The sequence below is a fragment of the Carettochelys insculpta genome, chromosome 17, assembly GCF_033958435.1.
Source record: "Carettochelys insculpta isolate YL-2023 chromosome 17, ASM3395843v1, whole genome shotgun sequence".
NCBI classification, from domain to species: domain Eukaryota; kingdom Metazoa; phylum Chordata; order Testudines; family Carettochelyidae; genus Carettochelys; species Carettochelys insculpta.
In genome coordinates, this window is record NC_134153.1 from 884,048 (window position 1) to 908,264 (window position 24,217).

A 24,217-nucleotide genomic window follows, 5' to 3' on the forward strand; every position below is an offset into this window, starting at 1 on the left:
GTGTTGTAGGGCTCAGGGCAGCTCCTCAGGATGCTCTCTCTGAGGGTGCTGAGCATCACAGCTCCCCTCTGCATTTAGGTTGTGTGAGGATTTTGTTTCCCTAGTTAGGTTGCACGTTTCCTACTATCCTGCGGGCACAGCAGATGTGTGCCTCAGTTTCCCTCGGCATCTGTGCAGAGTTGATGATGGTAGTTCAGGGTGATGACTTCTCCCACCTACACAATGGGCCTCCATGGCCATTTGTAACCCAGACAACCAGGTGACATCTTTCCTCCAGCTGAAGCAGGACAAAGAGCAGGAGCAGATGCACACACAGCTCATAAAGCTGGGACATCATCAAGCCCAGTCCCCTGCCCTCTTGGCAGAGACAAGCACCAGGCCTTCTTTTTTTTTTTTTTTTTTTAAAAAAATGGTTTGCCCCAAATCCCTAACTAGACCCCTCAAGGATGGAGTTCCTGACCCTGGGTTGGGTTTAACAGGCTAATGCTCAAACCACCAAGCTACCCCTTCCCCGGCTGAGGCTTGGCTGGGACCTGTGCTGTTGAGTGGAAGATCTTGTGTGGCTGGAGAGGGAGGAAGAGGGGCCAGGGCCTGGCTCTGACCCCCTCTGGGCCCCTCACCCCAGGAAGGATTGTACTGACGCCTGCTGGTTCCTGCTGCCAAGTCTGTTCTACGCTGTGTCCCTGTCGCCCAATAACCTCCTGTTCTCCCTGCGCAGTGAGAGACCCTCTGCCTGCAGGTGGGGGCAGGGCCTGCCCCCCCCCCGCATCTCCATGACACACCCCAACCCTCACCATAACTCACACAGCTAAGCCAGACCCCTGTGTTTGCTAACCCTCCCCTTCACCCCAACCCAAACCTCAGATACACAGAACTGCTTTTCCCAGAGTTGGGCAATCCCCAGACAGACCAACAGCTTGGCTTGCTGTGTAACCTTAACTCTCCCCCTGAAGCAATACCAGGCACTCTCCCCTGCCCTGGTTGTGCCCCATGGCAGAACCCCCCCCAGCTCTCATGCAGGTGGTGGAGGGTGGCAGGACTGGCCCATCTCCTAGCAGCTGTCAGGAGCTTCCAGACCATGGCTGCAAACTCCCTACCCTTGGTGGCATCAGTGCCCGTGGCCTGCCCCTAGCTGGCCTTGTCACTGCGTAGCAGGTGGAAGGCAGCTGAGTCTGGGCTGTGCAGTGCTTGAGGGAGGCATGGGATCCCCATGGCTCTGGCTGAATTCGGCTGATCGGCCAGTGCACTAACTCGCGCTGTTCACAGCAGAGTTCTGGTCTCAGGTGTCGGGCCTCAGAGGTTTGGATACATGGAGCCATTAGCTTTGCATTTAGTGCTACTTGAATAATTGGCGTCACATCAATTAAAGCAGCACTCAGACACTGCCGGGATAAGTGCTTGACAAAGAGCTCTGCTGAGGTATGCAAGGAATCTCAATGAAGGATGGAGTCTGAGGGCCGTCAGCTTGCTGCCCGTCTACAGGGGCTGCACCCACTGCGCTCTCCCAAACGTTGCAAGATGGCACCGCAGCCATTCTGGGGGCCGCGTTGCTGAGCCAGGCGAGGGGCTTCCTGGCCGCCGGGGCATAGGAGATGTCTGACGGTGGCAGGGAAAAGGGTATTTTGGGTTGGATAAGAAAATCATCGCATCTGAGTGGGGGTGAGCAGGGGCAGAGTGAGGCTGGCCGCTGCCTGGTGGGTGTTGTGTGCACGCCTGCCTGGTTGCTGGGCTAGCTGCGGGGGCAGCCTGGCAGTCTAGCTGGGGCAGGGGAGCAGAGTGGGAGGCATGGGACTTTGTGTCGCGCTGGCCATGGCTCTGACGGGATGGCTCAGGGAGCCTGTGTACAACCCACTAATGCTGTCTGGTGGCAGGAGATCAGAGTGATGCCACGTGTCCCTCGGGCGAGTCCCTGGCCTCAACGACTGCGCCTGGGCGCTGAGCATGGCGATCTCGTGGAGGTGCCTGAGCTGGGAACCCCGCCTGGCTGTCGGCGGGCAGCAGCGCTGGATTGGCCGCGAGCTGCTAGAGCACAGGGCACAGCTCCCGCAGTAAGGGAGAAGCAGAGCATCCTCGCTGCAGGAGAGCAGGCAAGCAAGGGGCCTGGCTTGGGGGGAGCTGCAGGAGAAGGCCCTGCACCCAGAGCAAGGCGCCTAAGACAGGGTTTATGGGTCCATCTGTGCTGTCCCAGGATAACCTGTGCCACGCCCGGTGGGCGTCTGCCTCTCACTCCCACGCCCTGGTGACTCACAGACCAGAGCTGCCCACAGGAGCACTGGCAAAGGGGACCCATGGCGGTCAGCTGGGGGCCTGGTGCCTGGTGAAGGAGTGACAGGCAGAGCCTGCGCCCCTGTGCTGTGCCAAGCAAGAGGTGCTCCAGCCTGATGAGAGCCCAGCGTGTTGGCAGCAAATGCCCAGTGGGCAGGAGCTCACGCGGGGCAGGGCAGAGGGCAGCGCCCTGCACAGCCCCGACGGAAGCAGGGGAGTCCATTGGCTGGGGCTCAGCACAGCCCTCGGCAGAGAGCATAACCCTTCAGAGAGACGGGTGGGGCAGGCAGGGTCCTATCTGCAATGCGCAGGTGCCTTGCTGAGCTCAGGGCCTCCAGGGCGGCGGTCCCAGGCTTCTCTGCTTTGGCCCTGCCACGCTGCTGTGCTCCCTGGGGCACGTCCTGTGGCTGCTCCCAGACAGACCCACAGGCCCTGCGGTTTAGAGTGGAAGAACCCTCAGGCAGAGACTGTGGCTCTGCTACTTGAGACTTTTCCTCGCAGGTTTAAATCCTCTGCTCCCCGGCATGTGGCCATGTCTGCCCCTCGGCCCCACTCCGTGCGTCCGCAGGAGAGCTTCCCACTCTGGGCTGGGAGCCGCGGCGAGCCCCCTCCCATCAGTCCACCCCACAGCTCTGGCCAGGCTTGGCCCACTGGGGGCCGGGCCGGATCCCTGCTCGCTCAGGTTTGCACTGATCTGCTGGGGATCAGAGGCAGAGGGAATCTGCAGATGACAAATATCCCCAGCAGTAAATATGTTCCCACCCTCCTCTGTCTACAGGCACGTAAGGGGTGGCACCGCAGAGCCAATGCAGTGACTGGAGGGAGGCAGCTCCTCAGCAGCCGCAGAAGACTATTGTGTCTCTGCAATTATTTCTAGGTAAGCAGAAAAAAGCCAAGATGCGGAGCATGGAGGCCAGTGCTGCAGGTGCCTGGTGGTGATGTTAGCTCTGGCTCCCACATCTCAGGGGCAGAGTAGAGGGGCTCTCACCACCCCCACAAGGAACTCATTAGCCAGAGACAAAGCCAGGAAGGCCCATCACCAAACCCGGCCCAGGCCCTGGGAGAAGGGCAGAGAGTCCCTGGACGCCAGCCGGCACTCAAACCCAGCCCAGGCCCTGGGAGAAGGGCAGAGAGTCCCTGGACACCAGCCGGCACTCAAACCCGGCCCAGGCCCTGGGAGAAGGGCAGAGAGTCCCTGGACACCAGCCGGCACTCGAACCCGGCCCAGGCCCTGGGAGAAGGGCAGAGAGTCCCTGGACGCCAGCCGGCACTCAAACCCGGCCCAGGCCCTGGGAGAAGGGCAGAGAGTCCCTGGACGCCAGCCGGCACTCGGACCTGGCCCAGGCCCTGGGAGAAGGGCAGAGAGTCCCTGGATGCCAGCCAGCACTCGAACCCGGCCCAGGCCCTGGGAAAAGGGCACAAAGTCCCCTCTGAGTGAGACCTTGGGCACTCCCCCTCCCTATCAAAGAAATGACATCTCCAGCCCCAGTGTAACCCCACATGGCCATATGCTCCCCACCCACCCTGCTGTGCCTTCCACCTACAGCCAGGCCACGAGCCACCCTCACTACGCACACACCCACGCATCCTCTAATGTAACTCCCGTGGGGAACTGGGGGCATCAGTTCCCCCTCTGTTCCCCAAGAGAGGGCCACGTATGTCAGTCTGGGCCACACAGACATTCCAGTGTGGGGCACTTGGAAGAGGGGACAGTGCTCAAGAGTAGTCAAGATGGATTCACCAAGGGTGAGCTGTGCCTGACCAGTCTGATTAACTTCTGTGATGAGGCTCTGTGGACACAGGGAATTCAATGGATGTGATCTACCTTGACTTTAACAAAGCTTTTGATACAGTTTCCCACAATATCACAATGACAGAGAGGTGGCCATGTTTGTCTGCATTCTAACAAAACAAAACAACAGTCGTGTGGCACTTTAAAGACTAACAAAATGATTTATTAGGTGATGAGCTTTTGTGGGTTCTGAAGAAGTGGGTCTGTCCCATGAAAGCTCTTCACATAATAAATCATTTTGATAGTCTTTAAAGTGCCACATCACAATATCATAAGTTAAGGAAGTATGGATTGGATACAAGGACTGTAAGAAGGATAGAAAACTGGCTAGATGGATGGGCCCAATGGGTAGCCATCAATGGCTCAATGGCTGGTCGGCAGTCGGTTTCAAGTGGAGTGCCCCAGGGATCAGTTCTGGGGCCGGTACTGTTCAACACCTTTATCAATGATCTGGATGAGGGGTTGGATTGCACCCTCAGCAAATTCGCAGGTGACACTAAGCTAGGGGGAGATGTCGATACATTGGAGGATAGGGATGGGGTCCAGAGTAACATAGACAAATTGGAGAATTGGGACAAAAGTAATCTGATGAAGTTCAACCAGGAAAAGTGTAGAGTCCTGCACTTGGGACAGAAGAATCCCAACTATTGTTAGAGGCTGGGGACCGACTGGCTAAGTAGGAGTGCAGCAGAAAAAGACCTGGGGATTACAGTGGATGAGAAGCTGGATATGAGTCAACAGTGTGCGCTTGTAGCCAAGAAGGCTAACGGCATATCGGGGTGCCTTAGAAGAACCATTTCCAGCAGATCTAGAGGAGTTATTATTCCCCTCTATTCTGCACTGATGAGGCCTCATCTGGAGTATTGTGTCCAGTTTTGGGCCCCCCAGCACAGAAAGGATGTGGATGCATTGGAGCAGGTCCGGCAGAGGGCAATGAAAATGATGAGTGTTTTGGAGCACATGACCTATGAGGAGAGGCTGAGGGGTTTGGGTTTATTTAGTTTGCAGAAGAGAAGAGTGAGGGACGATTTAATAGCAGCCTTCAACTTCCTGAAGGGGGCTCTAAAGAGGATGGCGAGAGGCTGTTCTCAGTGGTGTCAGATGGCAGAACAAGGAGCAACGGTCTGACGTTACAGAGGGGGAGGTGTAAGTTGGATATTAGGAAAAACTACTTCCCCAGGCGGGTGGTGAAGCACTGGAATGTGTTACCTAGAGAGGAGGTGGAATCTCCATCCCTAGAGGTTTTTAAGTCCCGCCTTGACAAGGTCCTGGCTGGGATGAGTTAGTGGGGGTTGATCCTGCTTGAAGCAGGGGGCTGGACTAGATGACCTCCTGAGGTCCCTTCCAGCCCCAGGATTCTGTGATTCTCTTGTAATCTCCAGAGGCTCTGAGACCACCTACAAGGGAGAGCGAAGTCTCTGCTCTGCAGCCGTGGCTGAGCGCCAGCTGGCCTTTAGCTCATGTAATAGAGCACACGGCTTTAGCCCCTAGAGTTGCAGCTTCAAGCACTTGTGCTGACAACCTGGGTCAGTTGGTGTTATGCTATGATCCTACAACACTGTGGCCACAGGGGTGCATGTGGTTCCATGCACTGCCCCTCCCTACAGACACCACCCACACAGCTCCCATTGGCTGTAGTTCCCTTTTCCTGGCCAATGGGAACTGTGGAGTCAGTGTGTGGGGCAGGGGCAGCACATGGAGCCCCCTGGCTTCCTGGCCTAGGTGCTTCAGGGCATGCCCGCTGCTTCCAGGATCAGCATGGAGGCAGGGCCTGTCTTAGCCCTGCTGCACGGCTGGACTTTTACTGGCTCAAAGTCTCCCAGACTTGCTGCAGAAGACTCCTGGCAAATCTCAGAGGGTTCAGCCCTTGCCCCAGAGCATGAGTGCCCCCAGTCACCAGCCCCAGGTGTCTGCTCTGAGCCCACGGCCTGCAGCTGTCACTTACAGGGGCAGGGGGCCAGGGCCTGCCAAAGCCCTGCTGAGTGAACCCTTGGGTGCCTCTGCACCTTCTGCATTCACTCCCACAGGTGGTACCAACCCCACCAATGGGGCGGGGGGGTGTTCCTCCAGCACCGCCTCCTGCTGGGCACTCACAGCTCCAACCGCTAAATCTGCAGCAAACCCAACTCGCACCAGCAGAGCCCTGACTGGCTCTGGGAGCCCAGGGAAATGAAGGGCCTGGCTGCAGAAGTTCTGGTATCAGCAAGCTCTGCCGGGAGCTGGCCTGGCCCGGCTGGTGCCAGTGACCTCAGGCAGGCCAGAGGCTGGAGGATAGGCAGGAGTGAGCCTATTGGATTTTAAAATGAATATGCAACGCATTGCTACAGGCACTGTGCTGGGATTGCAACAAATCGCGTGCCAAGTGAGGTGTCTGTTGAAAGCTGGTGAGTCACTGAATGTGTTTATACTGTTCACAGGTTTGTATCAATTTTGTATTTCAAGTTAGAAGTATTGGCTCTGGGCTGGTATTTGAAAGTTTAGCTTCTGGGAGACCACAGCAGCAGGCGGGAAAGGGCCCCTGCTCAGGTGAAGCCACACTTGGCCGGCTCAGGTTCCAATGCACCTGCGAGGCACTCGTCTGTGAAGGTGTAACCCCGCAGACAGCCAATGGCAGATTGTCCAAACAGGACTTGGAGGGGTGGTCTGCCAGCCTGGCCGGCGGAGCAGGGGATGATACAGGCAGCCAGCATGGGGCACTGGCCCCTGGCCTGTGGGTGTGCGCAGGCTCTCACGTGGGCCGGCTGCTAAGTGCTCTACCCCACACGCATGGGCCAGTGTGTCTGGAATTGGCATAGATCACGGCTGCCAGGGCCCGGGGGGCAAAACCTCAGCTTTGTCCTGGAGACGGCAGGGAGCTGTGTGGCTGTGTGTCCCCCCGGCCCCCGGAGGATGGCTCGTCAAGCTTTATCCTGCAGGCTGCATTGCGCCGCTGTGAGCTGGGGCCAGGCAGGGCGCCGCCATCCTGTCATTCCCAGTGCAGGGCGAAGCCCCAGGGGATTCGGTTGTGTGTTGGGTGTGAGGTAGCACCCACGCTGCCGGCCCGGGGGCAAGATGCTCCCACTCACCCTTCCTGGGGCTGCTGCCCGAGGGCCATTAGCATTCTCGCCCCTCTTTGGCTCATTGCTTCTCACTGACTAGTCAGGGCTCTGCCACCCTCCCCCGGGAGCCTACAGCTACAGGGGATGCGGAATCATTTTTCGTCGCCTCCTAATGACACTGGGACAGGAGGAAGTGACTAGTGCAGCTCGTTCGCTCGGTAAAGATTTATACAATCACTTTATCCGGTAATTGGCATTCTGAGGAGAGCCGGGCGCTGCAGCTCCACAGCCCTCTGCTTGTTTGCGCTCTGCCTTTCCCCTGCTCAGAACGAGTAATTGTGTCCCACACAATCCCAGTTCAGCCCAGCCGCTGCAGAGTGAATAATTAGTTACATTCAATTAGGTCTCCCGTCTCACTTCAGGGGACAGATGTGCTAACGAGCTGGCACATGTCTGGCACGCGAGAGCGGGGACTGAGCACACCCCGGCGCTGTGAATAGCTGGGCTCAGGCGGGCACAAGGGCTCTGGCAGCAGTGGGATGGACGGGCCCCGTGGCCGGGGTACTGAGCACAGTGTGCTGAGAAGGGCCAGGCGGGCACAAGGGCTCTGGCAGCAGTGGGATGGACGGGTCCTGCTGTCCAGCTCAGTTCAGGAGGGGGGACTCCACCATGTCTCCCTGTCTTGGCCCGTGGCTCAGTGTCTGGTTCCTTTGCTATGCTGGGAGGCTGCCCCCCGCCCCATCCACCCCACAGCTGCCTCCCTGGAGCGGGGCTTGGCACCCACACAGCTCCTCCCGCTGCGGGAGATCTGACTGGCTGGCTCAGGCAGAAGCCCTGGTCCAGGGCACGAGGGGTCAAGCACTCCCCTGGCTGAGAGGTGGCAGAGCCTGCAGGGCTGCTGGGGGCCTGGCCTCTGGCTTCTCTGTGAGCGAGGGTGCAGGGGGTTGCTCTGGCTCTGGCACAGATGCTCAGGCGCTCCAGGATGCCGTGACTGCAGGAGGAAAAACCCCAACCCTTGCAAGCCCTGCGGGCCGCGGCAGTCCAGCCAGCACACTTCTTGGGGCATGCCAGGTGCTGCCTGGGGCTGCAGGTAACCCCAGATTCCCCCCTAGGGCGTGAGAATGGGGGATACTCACGTCACCAGGCTGTGCCCAGCCCTGCCCCACAGCTGTGCACGGCTACTGACCTGCTGCAAGTCAGCCTGGCCCTGCTGGCTGGAGAAAGAGAGAGGGAAACGACCCACAGGTGGAAAGCAGTGCCTGTCATGCCAGCGGTAGTGCCTCCAGTGTGCCACCCCCAGCTGCAGCACCCCCAGTGGCAGAACGCCTGCTGCCTGCCCGCTGCTAGCCATGTAGCCTTCACACCCCTGGCTCAGCTGGCCTGGCAGGGTCTAGGTGACTCCCCTAACACTCGCTGAGGAGCTGGGGTGAAGAGGGCACAGACACCCAGCTGGCTGCAGCGGGCCAGGCGGCCCGGCCGTGCCAGGCAGGGAGTTTGGCTGTGGCTCCTGGAGAAGGTGCCGTTCAGGGTTGGCTCACAGCTGGGGAACATCTTTCTCACACAACAGCCAGGGGCAAAGACATGGGAGTCGGGGAGCTGGCAGCAGGACAGGACCAGCTCCCTGACTGCTGGGCTCTGAGCCTGGCTGGCTGGCAGCATGAGCACCCAGGCAAGGGTGCAGTTGGCTGTCCAGTGGAAGCTCCCTGTGGGCAAGGGGTAAAGACAGAGGGGCAAAGGCCTGTCCTGGGGAGCAGGCTGGAATCTGTCACTCTCCTCCCTTGGCATAGGCCACAGCCCCTGACTGCTGGCCCAGCAGCTGCACCTGGCCCCAGGTGAGACCCTGGCCAGGCACATCCCCCAGGCAGTGGTGACCCCACTTGTGCCAAGCAACTGGCCCAGAGAGCCCTGTGTTACACTTCTCAGTGAGAGGGTTTTAAGAGGGCTTTTAAATCACAGGCTTCTGCGACTCCAGCCAAGTCACACCATGGTGCAGTTACTTCTGATTTACAGCCTCGGCGGTACTGTGACAGGTGTGTGCTCTGGCCACGGCCCTGCTCCCTTGGGCCTCTTGCCAGCGAGCCCAGGAGCCTTGATCCAGCCCACGTCACCTGGCGCGGGCCCCTGCAGCTCAGCACCCCACTCTCATTGGGGGGTGCCAGATTTTTGGTGAGGGTTTGCGGAACAGGCAGCCCCAGCCACAGGATCCCCAGCCAAGGGGATGGGGGACCCCGGCAGCCACACAGTTGGGAAGCTGCAGCAGCTGGGGCCGTGGGAATCCCAGCTGGGGCCTGGGATTTCCGTGACAAGTGCCAAGCCCTCCATTTACATAAAAATGTCCCTGCAGGACTTGTCACAGAAATTCACGACTGTTCCACAGACTGTGGGATGTCTGGCAACCCGATTCTCCCTGCAGGCAGCCAGCTGCAGACGGAGCCCCAGCAGGACACAGGGCGCTGGCTAGTGGCACAGGTGGCACTTGGCAGGGGCCACAGGGCTTGTCTGGTGAGGGCCAACTGGTGTGATTCCATCCCCCAGGCACAGCTGCCAGCAGGGCAGCTTGCACTGCTTCCGCTTGCCTTTCCCGACCACCACCTGCAAAGGGCGCTCCTCTGAGTGCGCGGCCAAGGGGAGCTGGTGAGAAAGGGGAGAACCAAGTGTCTGTGTGTGCATGCACCTCCACACACACACACACACATGGGCAAGCACACACACACCCTCCGCACACACGTGCGTGCATGCACACCTCTCCACACACACCTCCTGAAGCCAGGAAGGCAGCCACTAACGCCCTGCAGGCTCTGGGGAATGGAGGGGTAAGGGGAGCGCCAGGACAGTGTGGCGTGGGAGTTGGGGTCTACACCCCAGAGCCGGGCTGGACACAGGAGGGATGAGCCAGGAGGGGCCATAGACCCCACAAGCTCTGCAGCCGGGAGCCTGAGACCAGCTGGGCATGCTGCTGCCCTGCGGAGAGCCCTGTCCTGGCACGGGAATGCGGCTCTCAGTGCTGGCCAGAGCCCTGCCAGCTGGGCAGCAGGTCTGCTCATGGGCTGAGAAGCTCCCAAGGACAGCCTGAAGGCGAGCCTGGCACCAGCCCTGGGCCACTGCTGCCGCACTTGCTCTGCGAGGGGCATTGTTGTTTAAATAATAGCTTTTTGTCAACCGTGTTGGAGAATAATTGAGTGTAATTATTCCCATTGTAATGGCACTGGCAGCAGGCAGGGAAGGAGGAGCAATAACCGCAGAAATGTCAACCTCTCAGCAGGAAGCACACTGGCTCTCTGGCTCCACGGGGGGCAGCGCCAAGCACCTGGTGGGCCAGTGTGGCAGTCTGAGCCCCCATCTGCACGTGCGTCCGTGCGTGGCACTACCCCGTGCCTGTGAATGCAGGGGAGGGAGCACGTGCACACCAACAGGTGTCTGTGCATGGGAGGAGAGTGGGATGCATGCGTGGGCCTCTGAGGCAGGAGTCAGGCATGGGGGCTGCTGGAAGGGGGGCTGAGCCACCCACTCATCCTCTTCTTGCATGCTGAGCCCCACCCCCACATCCCTGACAACTTCCTGACTCTCCCCACTTGGTGCATCCCTGTCTCTGCCATGTGCTCAGCCTGTTAAAACCCCTCAGCTGCAGTGAGGCAGGGGAGTCTGGGAGCCCAGGCTGGGTGCACAAAGGCTGATCTAGGGGATGGGGCAGTGCACCGTACTGGGGCCAGCTCTGTCCCACCACTGCCCCCCATGGCAGCCTCGACACCAGAGCTTCTCCCCAAGGGGGTGAGGACCCAGGGGTCCACAAAGCTCTCCCAGGGATACAGCAGCTCCCCAAGGTACCACAGGCTACAGGAAAAGCCCGGCAGTCTGTACCGATACGCCCGTGGGCAGACGGCCCTACAGCGATAGGGCCCTACGTCCCACCCACTGAAATGGACGTACAGCGGTTGCGTTCCAAGCGTGGGTTGCGTGATGACTGGGTAGCACTGAGCGAGTCAGCCCAGCTCAGCAGGAGCGTGCTGCGATGCACCCGGCTTGGGTGCCTGAGTGTGGAAGCAAGTGGGTTTTGTGTGAGAGGAACGAGGGCAGGGGTGGGCAAGATCGAGCCCACGAGCTGGATTGGGCCTGCCTAACAATTGGCTCTGGCCCATGGACTGCAGCTGACCTGTGTTTGAGTTATGCCCTGCCACTGGGGTAGCAGCACGAGCTAGGAGCCACGGGTGCTTTAAAAAGCGGAGGGAAGCCAGGCCGTGCAGCAGTGGCAGGGGCACAGGAGCAGGTTCAGCGGTGGGGTGCGGAAAGCCAGCCCCAGGCTCCCGGCTGCTCACCAGCCCCCAGGAGCGGCCTCAGGGCTACGAGCAGGGCCCCGGGGCTGTCTGTCTGACCAAACCTGGGGACACAGCAGCACCCCACACCCGGACGTGCCTACGTCACCTTCCAAGATAAGCTTTGGATAAGGGCGTGTTCAGTTAAATGTTATTAAATGTAATTTGCTGTGCAGAGAACAATGGCCTCTCTTTGCAGCGCATGGAGCCGCAATTGCATTAATAAGAAACGTGTGGCCCCTGGCATCTTACCAAAAGTCCTGAAGTGACCCCCCAGCAAAACTCCTGCCCACCCCTGAACTAGGGCAGGCCCAACCAGCCCGCCCCCGACCGGGCACAGGAGGGGCACTGCTCCAGCCCACTCCTTACACGCCCACGAGCGCTCGGCCCCCTCTCACTGCCCGCAGCAGCACTGCCCTGGGCCCGGAGCCGGGGAAAGGAGCGTGGCCCAGGGGCTGGCACTGCCGTGTGCCGGCCGGATGCCAGGCTTGGCCACGTGTGTGCGCGGAGGTAGGCAGCTGCTCCTCCTGGCCCCTCACAGGCGCTCCTGCTCCGAGATGCGGCTCTCCTTGCCGTCCTCCTGTGCCACGGGCTGGCGGCCCAGCAGGGTCTCCTGCACGGGAAAGTCCTGACGCTCGTCATGCTCCTCGCACCCCTGCTTGGGCGGCGGGACCAGGACCACCTCCACGGGCTCCGGCGGCTGCAGGCCCTGCCAGGCAGCGGGGAGCTGAGCGGGACGTGGGGGACCACTGCAGCCTTTCCGCAGGCTGCTGCTGCCCCCTGCTGGGCTGCTGTGGGATAACAGGGGCCTCCCCTCCACGGGCTCAGGCACCCGCCCCAAGCAGATGCCTGGACACTGCCCCCCAGGGTGGTGCCCCCCGGGCAAGGCTGGGCACAATGCCGCCCTGCGACAAGGGCGTCCCACTCTCCCCCTCCGCCCTCCTCAGCCCTGGCCCGAGTCAGCGCGCAGCAGCAAGACCTCAGGGCCTGGCGCCTCGCCTGTCCCAGCACCCAGGAGCAGGAGTCCTGCTTCAGGCCCAGCCCCTGGCTGTCCTTGGCCTTGGCAGCTGCTTTCCTGCCCCAGGGAGTGTGGGCGGTGCAGGGGGACGTACCTTCTGTGTAGATATCCAGCAACCTGCACCGGAGGAGAATGAAAGCCCCAGTCAGTCCAGCACGGACGCCCGGCCCCTGGGTCGGCCCAGCACGGACGCCCGGCCCCTGCGTCGGCCCAGCACGGACGCCCGGCCCCTGCGTCGGCCCAGCACGGACCCCCGGCCCCTGGGTGAGCCGAGCAATCCAGCATGGACACCCCATCCTGGGTCAGCCCAGCACGGACACCCGGACCCGGTGAGCGCAGCACAGACACCTTGGGCTGGGGAGTGACCTGACTGGGCCCAGCATGGCAGTTCCATGCACACCCATTGTGCCCAGGGCTCTACAGGGCAGAGTTGCCAGCCTGGACTGGGGGCAGTGGGTCAGGCAGGCTCTGCCACGGCAATCTGGCTAAAGGGGCCGTGAGGTTTATCATAAGCAGGACCTCAGCTGTGCTGCCCAAGCCTGGGTGGCTGCAGGCCCCAACTGGCAGCATGATGGGCTCTGCCTTGGAGGACCAGCAGGCTGCTGTGCCCAGGCCCTGTGACTCCTGCCCCTGGCACAGCTGGCACCCCCCACACTCACCTTTCCGACAGCAGATGAGACTGAGCCCCACGAGACACGCAACAGTAATGGCAATGGGGATGAGCCCCAGCCCCAGCCCCAGCGGGCGGCTGCGCCTGGGCTCTGGTGAGAGAAGAGGGAGACAGCTGCTCAGCCCTCTGCTCCCAGCATGACTCCCTCTCCCTCACACCAAGCCCCCAGCCACACCCAGCCTGGAGTGCCCGATGCCGGAAGGAGGGCCAGGGGCCACGCTCCATCCAAAAGGAGCCTGAGGTCTCAGCAGGGATCAATGCACCAGCAGCGAAATGCAGCCAGCGCTGGGAGGGGGGACCTGGCAGCTGGCTGGGAGACAGGAAGAAGTGAGATTGTAGCAGCCAGGTGGAGGGAGGCAGAACTGCCCTCCCCTCCCCCACAGCATGGGCTGAACACCCTCCCTCTGGCAGCACGCCCGGCGGCGCGTGAGCCGCAGCAGAGACAGGCCCTTGTTTGTGCACCAGCCATAGGCAGCAGCAGCGCACCTGGCCCTGGGTGGGCATTGGAGCTGGCTGGCATGAGGGTTCCTGTGCCAGAGAGCAGGCAGGCCCCAGGCCCCCAGGGCCTGCCCATCCCCCTAGGACCCAGCAGCTCGTGCCGCCGGCGGGCAGAGCCGCACGCTGCTCCGCACTCACCGCAAGTGGCATCCGAGACGTTTGTCCCATTCGCCTTCAGCACCAGCCCCAGGGCCTCGCAGCTGCAGAGAGGGCACAGGTGAGCTCAGTGCTGGAGCCAGCGGGCAGCAAGTGCTCGCCACAGTATCGGGCAGCCTGGCACGCGGGCAAGCGCAGCTGCTGTGAGGGGGGCTGTGCACAGCACTGCAGGGGCAGAGCCAGAGCAGGTCACGGGGAACTCAAGGGACTGGGCCCCAATCCCCTCCACAGGGTGCAAAGCCAGAGGGACCCCCGGCTGCAACCACTCCCACGCACAGTAGCCAGGCCAGAGCTGAGCCGGCGCAGTGGGGAGCTGCCTGCAGGGAGGGGCCCGGCTGGCACCACTGGGCCCTGTCCCCACCTGGGGAGCAGGGAAGGCAACGTGATGCCCCCACAGGCATCTCCCTGCAGCCCCCTGCCAGCCCTGGGTGTCTGCCACTGACCGGCGCAGGTCCAGCAAACACCTGTGGCTGCAGCCCTTTGCCAAGGCCAGGCACTCTCTGGTCCCAGGCACGCCCCGCGGAGCACTGTGGGCTGGGCGGGAGCCTGGGGATGTGCCAACAGGCCTGGCCAGGCAAAGCGGCTCCAGCAGTGCACTCCGGCGGGGGCAGACTGACGGGGGCTGGGAACCTGGCTCCAGCCATGGGCCCCCACAGCCGTGGGGTGGGGCTTGGGGGCAGGGGTGAGCTGTGGGCTCGTCAAAGCAAGTCCAGCTGTCATGCCAGGGGTGGGGGCGCCAGGCAGGGGTGAGCGCTGCCCCCCCCAGGGGTTAGGGGCGCCAGGCAGGGGTGAGCACTGCCCCCCCAGGGGTTAGGGGAGCCAGGCAGGGGTGAGCGCTGCCCCCCCCAGGGGTTAGGGGAGCCAGGCAGGGGTGAGCACTGCCCCCCCAGGGGTTAGGGGAGCCAGGCAGGGGTGAGCGCTGCCCCCCCCAGGGGTTGGGGGCGCCAGGCAGGGGTGAGCACTGCCCCCCCAGGGGTTAGGGGAGCCAGGCAGGGGTGAGCGCTGCCCCCCCCAGGGGTTAGGGGAGCCAGGCAGGGGTGAGCACTGCCCCCCCAGGGGTTAGGGGAGCCAGGCAGGGGTGAGCACTGCCCCCCAGGGGTTAGAGGCGCCAGGCAGGGGTGAGCACTGCCCCCCCAGGGGTTGGGGGTGCCAGGCAGGGGTGAGCACTGCCCCCCAGGGGTTAGAGGCGCCAGGCAGGGGTGAGCACTGCCCCCCCAGGGGTTAGGGGAGCCAGGCAGGGGTGAGCGCTGCCCCCCAGGGGTTGGGGGTGCCAGGCAGGGGTGAGCACTGCCCCCCAGGGGTTAGAGGCGCCAGGCAGGGGTGAGCGCTGCCCCCCCAGGGGTTGGGGGCGCCAGGCAGGGGTGAGCACTGCCCCCCAGGGGTTGGGGGCGCCAGGCAGGGGTGAGCGCTGCCCCCCAGGGGTTGGGGGCGCCAGGCAGGGGTGAGCACTGCCCCCCCAGGGGTTAGGGGCGCCAGGCAGGGGTGAGCGCTGCCCCCCAGGGGTTGGGGGCGCCAGGCAGGGGTGAGCACTGCCCCCCCAGGGGTTAGGGGCGCCAGGCAGGGGTGAGCGCTGCCCCCCCAGGGGTTGGGGGTGCCAGGCAGGGGTGAGCGCTGCCCCCCAGGGGTTGGGGGCGCCAGGCAGGGGTGAGCACTGCCCCCCCAGGGGTTAGGGGAGCCAGGCAGGGGTGAGCACTGCCCCCCCCAGGGGTTAGGGGCACCAGGCAAGGATGAGCACTGCCCCCCAGGGGTTGGGGGCGCCAGGCAGGGGTGAGCACTGCCCCCCCAGGGGTTGGGGGCGCCAGGCAGGGGTGAGCACTGCCCCCCAGGGGTTGGGGGCGCCAGGCAGGGGTGAGCGCTGCCCCCCCCAGGGGTTAGGGGCGCCAGGCAGGGGTGAGCGCTGCCCCCCAGGGGTTGGGGGCGCCAGGCAGGGGTGAGCGCTGCCCCCCCAGGGGTTGGGGGCGCCAGGCAGGGGTGAGCGCTGCCCCCCAGGGGTTGGAGGCGCCAGGCAGGGGTGAGCGCTGCCCCCCCAGGGGTTGGGGGCGCCAGGCAGGGGTGAGCACTGCCCCCCCAGGGGTTGGGGGCACCAGGCAGGGGTGAGCGCTGCCCCCCCCAGGGGTTGGGGGCACCAGGCAGGGGTGAGCACTGCCCCCCCAGGGGTTGGGGGCACCAGGCAGGGGTGAGCGCTGCCCCCCCCAGGGGTTGGGGGCACCAGGCAGGGGTGAGCGCTGCCCCCCCCAGGGGTTGGGGGCGCCAGGCAGGGGTGAGCGCTGCCCCCCCAGGGGTTGGGGGCGCCAGGCAGGGGTGAGCGCTGCCCCCCAGGGGTTGGGGGCGCCAGGCAGGGGTGAGCGCTGCCCCCCAGGGGTTGGGGGCGCCAGGCAGGGGTGAGCACTGCCCCCCCAGGGGTTGGGGGCGCCAGGCAGGGGTGAGCACTGCCCCCCAGGGGTTGGGGGCGCCAGGCAGGGGTGAGCACTGCCCCCCAGGGGTTGGGGGCGCCAGGCAGGGGTGAGCGCTGCCCCCCAGGGGTTGGGGGCGCCAGGCAGGGGTGAGCACTGCCCCCCCAGGGGTTGGGGGCGCCAGGCAGGGGTGAGCGCTGCCCCCCCAGGGGTTGGGGGCGCCAGGCAGGGGTGAGCGCTGCCCCCCAGGGGTTGGGGGCGCCAGGCAGGGGTGAGCGCTGCCCCCCAGGGGTTGGGGGTGCCAGGCAGGGGTGAGCACTGCCCCCCAGGGGTTAGGGGAGCCAGGCAGGGGTGAGCGCTGCCCCCCAGGGGTTGGGGGCGCCAGGCAGGGGTGAGCGCTGCCCCCCAGGGGTTGGGGGCGCCAGGCAGGGGTGAGCATGGGCTGTGTGACGGAGACAGGGCCGGTGCAGGCACAGCCTCGGTTGCCTGGGAGCTGGGCGTGTGGGCTCTGTACCTGGTCCAGGGGCGGCAGGGCTCGGTGAAGGAGGTGGTGTTGGAGAAGGTGCCCCACTTACACGCCGCGCAGACTGTGTTCAAGCGGCTGCTGGCTGGAATGGAGCAAAGTAGGAGACGGCAGGTTGGGGGAAGGCAGGGCAGTTTGCAGGCACCTCAGCTCCCAAAGCCTTTGGGCCACTGCAGAAGGGCTGGGGCAGCTGAGTGACTTCAGTCTGACCCCGTCTCCCCAGGAAGCACTGGTTGCCCCTCACTAGGGCCAGGACCTGGCGCACCTTGGAGGGAAAACATGGTGGGACTCTGATCAGGACAGGGGATCCTTGGGCTGTGCTGGGGTGAACCTCAGGCTGCCAGCTCCAGTCCAGCCCTGCAGGGGAGCTCTCTGGCTGGCTCATAGAATCATAGAACAATAGACTCTGCACTTGTCCTTACTGAACCTCATCAGATTTCTTGCAGCCCAGTCTTCCAATTTGTCTAAATCACTCTGGACCCTGTCCCTACCCTCCAGCGTATCTACCTCTCCCCCTAGCTTAGTGTCATCCGCAAACTTGCTGAGGGTGCAATCCAACCCCTCATCCAGGTCATTGATAAATATATTGAACAGAACAGGACCCAGAACCGAACCTTGGGGCTCTGCACTAGAAACCGACGGCCATCCCGACATTGAGCCATTGCCCACTACCCGCTGGGCCCAACCTTCTAGCCAGGTTTCTATCCATCTTACCGTCCATTTATCCAATCCACATTCCTTTAACATGCTGACAAGAATATTGTGGGAGACCGAATCAAAAGCTTTGCTAAGTCCAGATAAATCACATTAATTGATTTTCCCCTATCCACAGAGCCAGTTATCTCACTGTAGAAACTAATCAGATTGGTCAGGCATGACTTGCTCTTCATGAATCCATGCTGACTATTCCTGATCCCTTTCCCCTTCTCCAAGGGCCTCAAAATGACTTCCTTGAGGAGCCCCTCCATGATTTTTCCAGGGACTGATGTAAGACTGACTGACCTATAGCTCCCTGGATCATCCTTCTTCCCTTTTTTAAAGATGGGCACTACATTTGCCTTTTTCCAATCATCCAGGATCTCTCCTGATCTCCACGACTTTTCAAAGATAACGGCCAAGGGTTCATCACCGACATACGCCAACTCCCTCAGAACCCTCGGATGAATTAGATCCGGGCCCATGGATTTATGTACATTTAGCCTTTTTAGACAGCTCCTAACCTGTTCTTTCCCCACCAAAGGCTGTCCACCTTCATCCCACAATGCATCACTTATCACATTAGTCCGGGAGCTGTCCTTGTCCGTGAAGAGAGAGGCAAAGAAAGCATTAAGTACTTCAGCTTTCCCTACATCATCTGTCACTGGGTTACCTCCCTCATCAGGAGGGGCCCCACGCCCTCTCTGATCACCTTCTTCTTGCTAACATGCCTGTAGAAACTTTTCTTGTTATCCTTCACATTCCTCGCAGGTCACAATTCCAGTTGTGCTTTCACCTTCCTGATAACTGCCTGACATTCTCGAGCTACATGTTTATACCCCTCCCGAGACATCTCTCCAAGTTTCCACTTTTTGTAAGCTCCCTTTTTGTGCCTAAGTTTTCCAAGGATTTCCCCAGTAAGCCAGTCTGGTCTCCTACCATATTTACTTCTCTTATTGTGCATCGGGATGGTTTCTTTCTGTGCTTTCAGTGGGGCTTCCTTAAAATACTGCCAGTTTTTCTGGACTCCTTTTCCCTTCATGGTAGCATCCCAGGGGATTCTGCCCATCAGGTTCCTGAAGAAGTCAAAGTCTGCTTTTCTGAAGTCCAAAATGTGTAATTTGCTGCTCTCTTTCCTTCCTTTGGTCAGGATCCTGAAGTCTCCCATGGCATGATCACTGCTTCCCAGGCTGTCACCCACCTCTACCTTCCCTATTAGTTCCTTCCTGTTTGTAAGCAGCAGGTCGAGCTGCACACAACCTCTGGTCTGGTCCTTCAGCACTTGTACCAAGAAGTGATCCCCAACATTCTCCAGAAGTTTCCTGGACTGCTTGTGTACCTCCGTATTGGTCTCCCAACAGATGTCAGGGTAATTGAAGTCCCCCACGATAACTAGAGTCCGCGATCCGGAAACTTCTCTCAGTTGTCTAAAAAACGCCTCATCTACCTCATCGTCCTGATTTGGCGGCCTGTAGCAAACACCAACCACCACATCTCCAGAGCTGCCTACACCACTAAGCTCGACCCACAGATTCTCAACAGGCTTTTCTCCCTCTATGTACTGGAGTTCCAAGCAATCATAGTGCTCTCTTACATCCAGTGCAACCCCTCCTCCTTTTCTCCCTTGTCTGTTCTTCCTGAACAGTTTATACCCTTTCATGGCAGCGCTCCAGTCATGCGAGTCATCCCACCAAGTCTCTGTTATCCCAATCAAGTCATAGTTCTTAGACTGGGCCAGAGCTTCTAATTCCTCCTGCTTGTTTCCCAGGCTTCTGGCATTGGTGTACAAACACCTTAGATAACCAGTCGATCTCCCCACCCTCACTACTCGAACCAGGGGTCCACTTTTGTTGTACATTCCTCTTTGTATTTCTTCCCAGCCTCCAAGTTCCGTTCTCCCCTCAGGGTGTTGGTCCCCATCCCCCAGCAAACCTAGTTTAAAGCTCTCCTCACTAAGTTTGCAAGCCTACTTGCAAAAATACTCCTTCCTCCCTTGGTTAGGTGGACCCCATCTCTTCCCAATAATCCTTGTGCCCAGAACAGCGTCGCATGATCGAAGAATCCAAAGCCCTCTCTCCGACACCACCTGCGTAACCATGCATTTACTTCCTCAGTTCAACAGTCCCTACCTAGCCCTTTCCCTTCGACAGGAAGGATGGACGAGAACACCATTCACGCTCCAAATTCTTTTACCCTACTTCCCAGCGCCACATAATCCGCAGTAACCTGCTCAAGGTCACTCTTGGCCGTATCGTTAGTTCCCACATGCAGGAGTAGGAAGGGGTAGTATTCCAAAGGCTTGAGCAGTTTTGTAAGGCTCTCAGTGTCATCCTGAATTCGAGCTCCCGGTAAACAGCACACCTCACGAGATTTCAGGTCCGGTCAGCAGATGGATGGTTCAGTGCCTCTTAGGAGGGAGTCCCCAACCACCACCACCTGTCTTTTTCTTATGGGGGTGGTGGTCATTGAACCCCCACCCCTAGGACTACACATCCCCTGTCCTGTAGTAGAAGCAGTTCCCTTCTGATTTTTTCCCTGTGAGGCTCCTTCCAAAGCATTTACCACCGCAGAACCGGTGGATAGAGCCTGAAAGCGATTACTTATCTCTATATCGATGGGGGACTCTATCGGCCTTCTTTTAATTCTAGAAGTTACATGCTGCCAGTTCTCTGCTTCATCCCTTACCGCCCTCCCCGGTTCTTCCGCCTGCTGTACTTGCAAGATTAAACGCTCCCTTCTGTCAAGGAAATCTTCATCCTCCCTGATTGAGCGTAAGATCGACACTTGAGCCTCCAGTCCTCTAATTTTTTCTTCTAAAATGGAGACCAGCTTGCACTTAGTGCAGACGAAATCCCTTCTTTCCTCAGGGAAGAAGACAAACATGGCGCATCCCGAGCAGGTAACAACAGCAGACCTGTCACTCTCCATGCCTGCCATCCTAGAACAGGGGTTTAAAAGAAAGGCAAGGGTCCCCGGTCCCTGGCCCCTTCCAAACTCCCTCTCTAAACTCCCTGTTTGCAGTCCCCTGTTCGCAAACTCACCTGTTCACTTGGACACGGCTTTACAAAGCGCTGAACTGCCACAAAGTCTCTCCCCTTATTGAGGCTCAGCCAATCAGCAGAGGCTTCTAGATATCAAGCTTATTTAGAGGCCAACAGTTTCCAGCTGCTGGTCCCAGTCCACCCTCCAGGGGGAAGAGTGCAGAAGGAAAAAAAAAACAACAAAACACACACCACAGAGCAGAAAAACACCACAGCCACAGCCAGAAAGCCCCAAACTCAACACACACCCAGACAGCCTCTTACTTAAGAGTCCTGTATTTGCTTCTCCTTTACCTGGAGAACTTCCTCTCCAACTCCCTGTTCGCAAGCTCACCTGCGTGGACACTGCTTTATAAAGTCCTGAACTGCCTCAAAGTCCCTCCCCAGCCAATCACCTCACCTTTCTGAGTGACTCCTTCACCTGGCCGGCAGGGGGAGATGGATAAGCAGGTCTGGCAATCAGAGCCGGAGCAGTACATGCCCTCCTTGCACTCACACAAAACATTGCTCGTAGCATTCCCGGGGCTTCTCACAACGAGTCCAGCATCTGGGCACAGGGGCGAGACAAATGCAGAACAGGGATCAGCGCTCCAGGGCGCCAGCGCTGGCAGCAGCCCCTGCCCAGCAGCTGAGGAGCCTGGGATGGAGGGTGAGCAGGAGGGAGGCAGCGAGCGCCCAGAAGGCCTGGCTTGAGCCCCAGGAGCGAAAGCCCCGAAAGCACCTACTGGGATCGCAGTACGTGTGGTGGATGCAATGTCTCTCCTTGGTCCAGAGGTGCTGGAAGTGCCCCGCCTCGCACGCCTGGCAGCTACTCTCACTCTGCTCAGTGCACTCAGACTTCAGCTTGTGTCCTGCAATGGGGAGCAAGCAAGAAAGGTCAGCAAAGAACAGGCAAGAGGTACCAGCCCTGGCCAGCCCCTGCCTCTCCCAGCAGGAGGCACCGCGGTGATGTTACACCAGGCTCCCCAGGGGAGCCGGGCAGCCAGAGCCCAGGCTCGGGGGCATGCGAGAGGACAAGGCCAGGACACTGCTTCATACCTGGCTCACAGAGCTTGCAGCACATGCCCTTGTGCTCATACTGGTTTGCACTGCAGTTCAAGGTGCCGCTGGATACCCCATGCTGGAACAGAAGAGAGCAACAAGCTCAGGCAGGGAGAGGTCCATGGGCCATGACCCCCTCCAGCCCCCTGTTCTTCCCAGCCCCTTTCGCTGCTGCAGGCTGCTCGCTCGGCCTCTGCGTCTCCAGGCACTGTGCAGATGCGGCTTCCGCTTTAACCACAGATCTTTGCACTTCTGGGCTCAGCTGCTTCCACAGTGCCAGAGCCTCCCTTGAAGTGGGATCCCACCAGTGCCGGTGCAGTATCAGGGCACAGCTCTCTCCTGCTCCACCCCACAGCACTGCTGCCAGTTCTGCAAGTCAGAGCCCTGGCCAGGCAGCCACAGCCTCTTCCAACAGGGTGAACCTAGTACAATCAACATGAATGCCCGTCCTGCCCTCTGCCCATGGGCTGCCAGCTCCAATCCCCATGGCGGGGCAGGGCAAGGCCCAGAACAGACCCAACCACCCCTTTCTCTCCAGCCCTGGGGCCCTTCTCCATCGGGGGGGCAGGGTCTGAGAGGAGTCTGTACACACTGGGGCTTGGACCTGAGCCCCTTCTCCCACCGAGCGGTGACAGCGACACAGGAGTCCCATTCCTGCCTCGGGGCAGCAGGGCCGGGGCCCACGGAGCGCCCCATGGGAAACAGGGTTGGGGCTTAAAGGGAAACTGAGAAGAAAAACTCTGATGTCCCACATCCTGCTGGGAAGGTGAACTGACCAGGCCCTCAACCCTTAGCCTGGGCTGGCCCCTTCGTGCCTGCCAACCAGCAGGCCTGCCCTGAGGCTCCAGGAATCACACAAGAATCTTCCACTCAAGATTCTGTCCTACGCTGAACCCTCCTGAAACAGGTCCCATCCCAGGTGGCAGCGGGTCTCCAGCGTGCACTTAGCCCTCCGAACGCGCAGGGTGGAACCACAGGGCCACTGCTCAGAACCTGGCAGCCCAGGGCCTCATGGGGCCTGTCAGCTGCATTCAGTGCTCATTCTGGAGTACCCTGGCAGCCCCGGGGGCACCCCCGGCCTCAGGCCACATTGCCTTTGTTCCCTGGCTGGCCTGGGGCTGATGCCTGTCGCGTTCCCTGGCACTCACAGCTTGGGGCCTCTCCCAGCTCCTGCTTTGTTCTCCAAACACACCTTCTCTCCTGGCCAGCTCTCCTGCCCCACTGATACACTCCCCGACCTGAGCTGCTTGTGGGGGTTCCTGGTGTAACAGGAGGGCAGCGGAATGGAGGGGGCAGGGAGCAGGCCTGAGTTTAGCTTGGTTCTCACTGTCTCCAGCGCTTGCTCCAACCCCCTAGTTCAGGAAGAAAGTGAAAGCGAAGCCATCAGCCTCACTTGAGGGGAACGGGATGCTGGGCTGACTCCAGCTCCGGCTGGGCCCTTCGTGCAGTGGGAAGGAGCCCAGGACCCTGCCTTCCCTTCCCCACTACCTCCCTGTCAAAATCCAGAGTTCGGGGACGGGGGAAAGAGCAGCAGGGGGCAGCCTGGGGGCTGGGAAATCAAAGCAAATGAAGGGAAATTCCCAGTCACAAAAAAGGGGAACCAGCAAACTGCTCAAGCAGAGCAGAAGCTTGGTCCTCACTGAAACTGCGAGCCTGGGTCCCTTCTAGGCCCACGCCGAACCCCGGACAGGGAGAGGACCGGGGGGGTGCACTTCCCTCTCCCCACAGCCCTCCCCACCCCAAGAGCAGAGCCTGTGAACACCTCCGGAGGGGCTCCCTGCCCTGCTGGGCACAGCTGGCCAACCCTGTCCTGCAGGCCAGCCCTGGCAGCTCGTCAGGAGCAGGCAGCTGCAGCGCTGGTGCAGGGCAGGGATGGAATACACACGGCTGGGCAGAGCCCTGGGCCATGGACTGTAGGGCAGGATCCCGGGAATCTGCCCTGTGTGCTCCTGGTGCCATCATCGCTGACCTCAAAGAGGCTGTGACTAGGCAGAGGTAGCCTGCATCACACCCACCACCAGCAAGGGGCCCATGGGCGGGGAGGTGGCACAGTGCCAGCCCTCTCGCTGCCTGGGCAGGGGACTTGGGTCATAAGAAGCTTGAGGGCAGAGCCCTGCCCAGCCCCCAGGGAGCCCCGCACTGAGTGCCAGGCTGTGCAACTGGCGCAGCCGTCACTGATGTCCTGAGAACAGAAAGTGAAACTTACGCAGAGCAGGCAGCCCAGCAGGCAGAGCAGGCAGCCGGGCATGGTGCAGCCGGACCCTCCACAAGCAGCTGGGGGGAGGGCCGGATACAGCTGCTATAAAAGGCTCTGCCTAGGACGGCCCAGGAAAAGGGCTGGGCAGCTCCTCCCCAAGCAGCAAAACTCCACCTCACATCCCCACCTCCATCCCCGGGGTCGGGGCTGGCCTGGGCCAGGACTTTCCCAGCCACTCTGTGCGAGGGCCCTGGCAGGCAGCCCCTCGCTAGAACCAGCACATTGCCATGTGCACAGCAGGGATGGGGGTGGAGGGGAACAACCCCAGGTCTCCACTGCCTGCCACAGGGTCCTGGTCCTGGCCCTGACCTGGGGTTCTGCAGCTGCCCCCAGCTGTGGCTCCAGCTAGGGGCAGTGAGGGGCACAGACAGGTTAAGGGGGTGCAGCTGCCCACCCTTAAAACTGTCCCAGTGCCACTGACAGAGGTGAGCTGGGAGCATTGACCCAGCCGCAAACCCTGAGCATGATGGAGCATGTCAGGCCGGAGGTGTGGCCGCCCGAGCCCTCTGTGGCCCCACG

The 24,217-nt window shown here is 61.0% G+C and overlaps 1 protein-coding gene across 6 annotated transcripts in view; it reads right to left on the minus strand.

Annotated features, from left to right (window-relative positions):
* Positions 1-6,800: 6,800 nt before the first annotated feature.
* The window catches only part of CD40 (CD40 molecule), a 42,027-nt gene continuing 24,610 nt past the window's right edge, over positions 6,801-24,217 (minus strand). For 2 of the 6 annotated variants that reach the window (XM_075012061.1, XM_075012062.1), the window contains 8 exons: positions 21,439-21,520; positions 21,126-21,251; positions 20,801-20,947; positions 16,655-16,748; positions 13,730-13,791; positions 13,083-13,184; positions 12,518-12,540; positions 6,804-12,114 (listed from right to left, as the gene is read on the minus strand). In XM_075012061.1, coding sequence (XP_074868162.1) covers positions 11,941-12,114; positions 12,518-12,540; positions 13,083-13,184; positions 13,730-13,791; positions 16,655-16,748; positions 20,801-20,947; positions 21,126-21,251; positions 21,439-21,463 — 753 coding nt within the window. In that variant the 5' untranslated portion in view covers positions 21,464-21,520 and the 3' untranslated portion in view covers positions 6,804-11,940. Of the gene's footprint in view, positions 12,115-12,517; positions 12,541-13,082; positions 13,185-13,729; positions 13,792-16,654; positions 16,749-20,800; positions 20,948-21,125; positions 21,252-21,438; positions 21,521-23,647; positions 23,704-24,217 lie in introns of those variants that run through there. The other 4 variants (XM_075012060.1, XM_075012059.1, XM_075012058.1 and 1 more) reach the window with 4 other exon arrangements.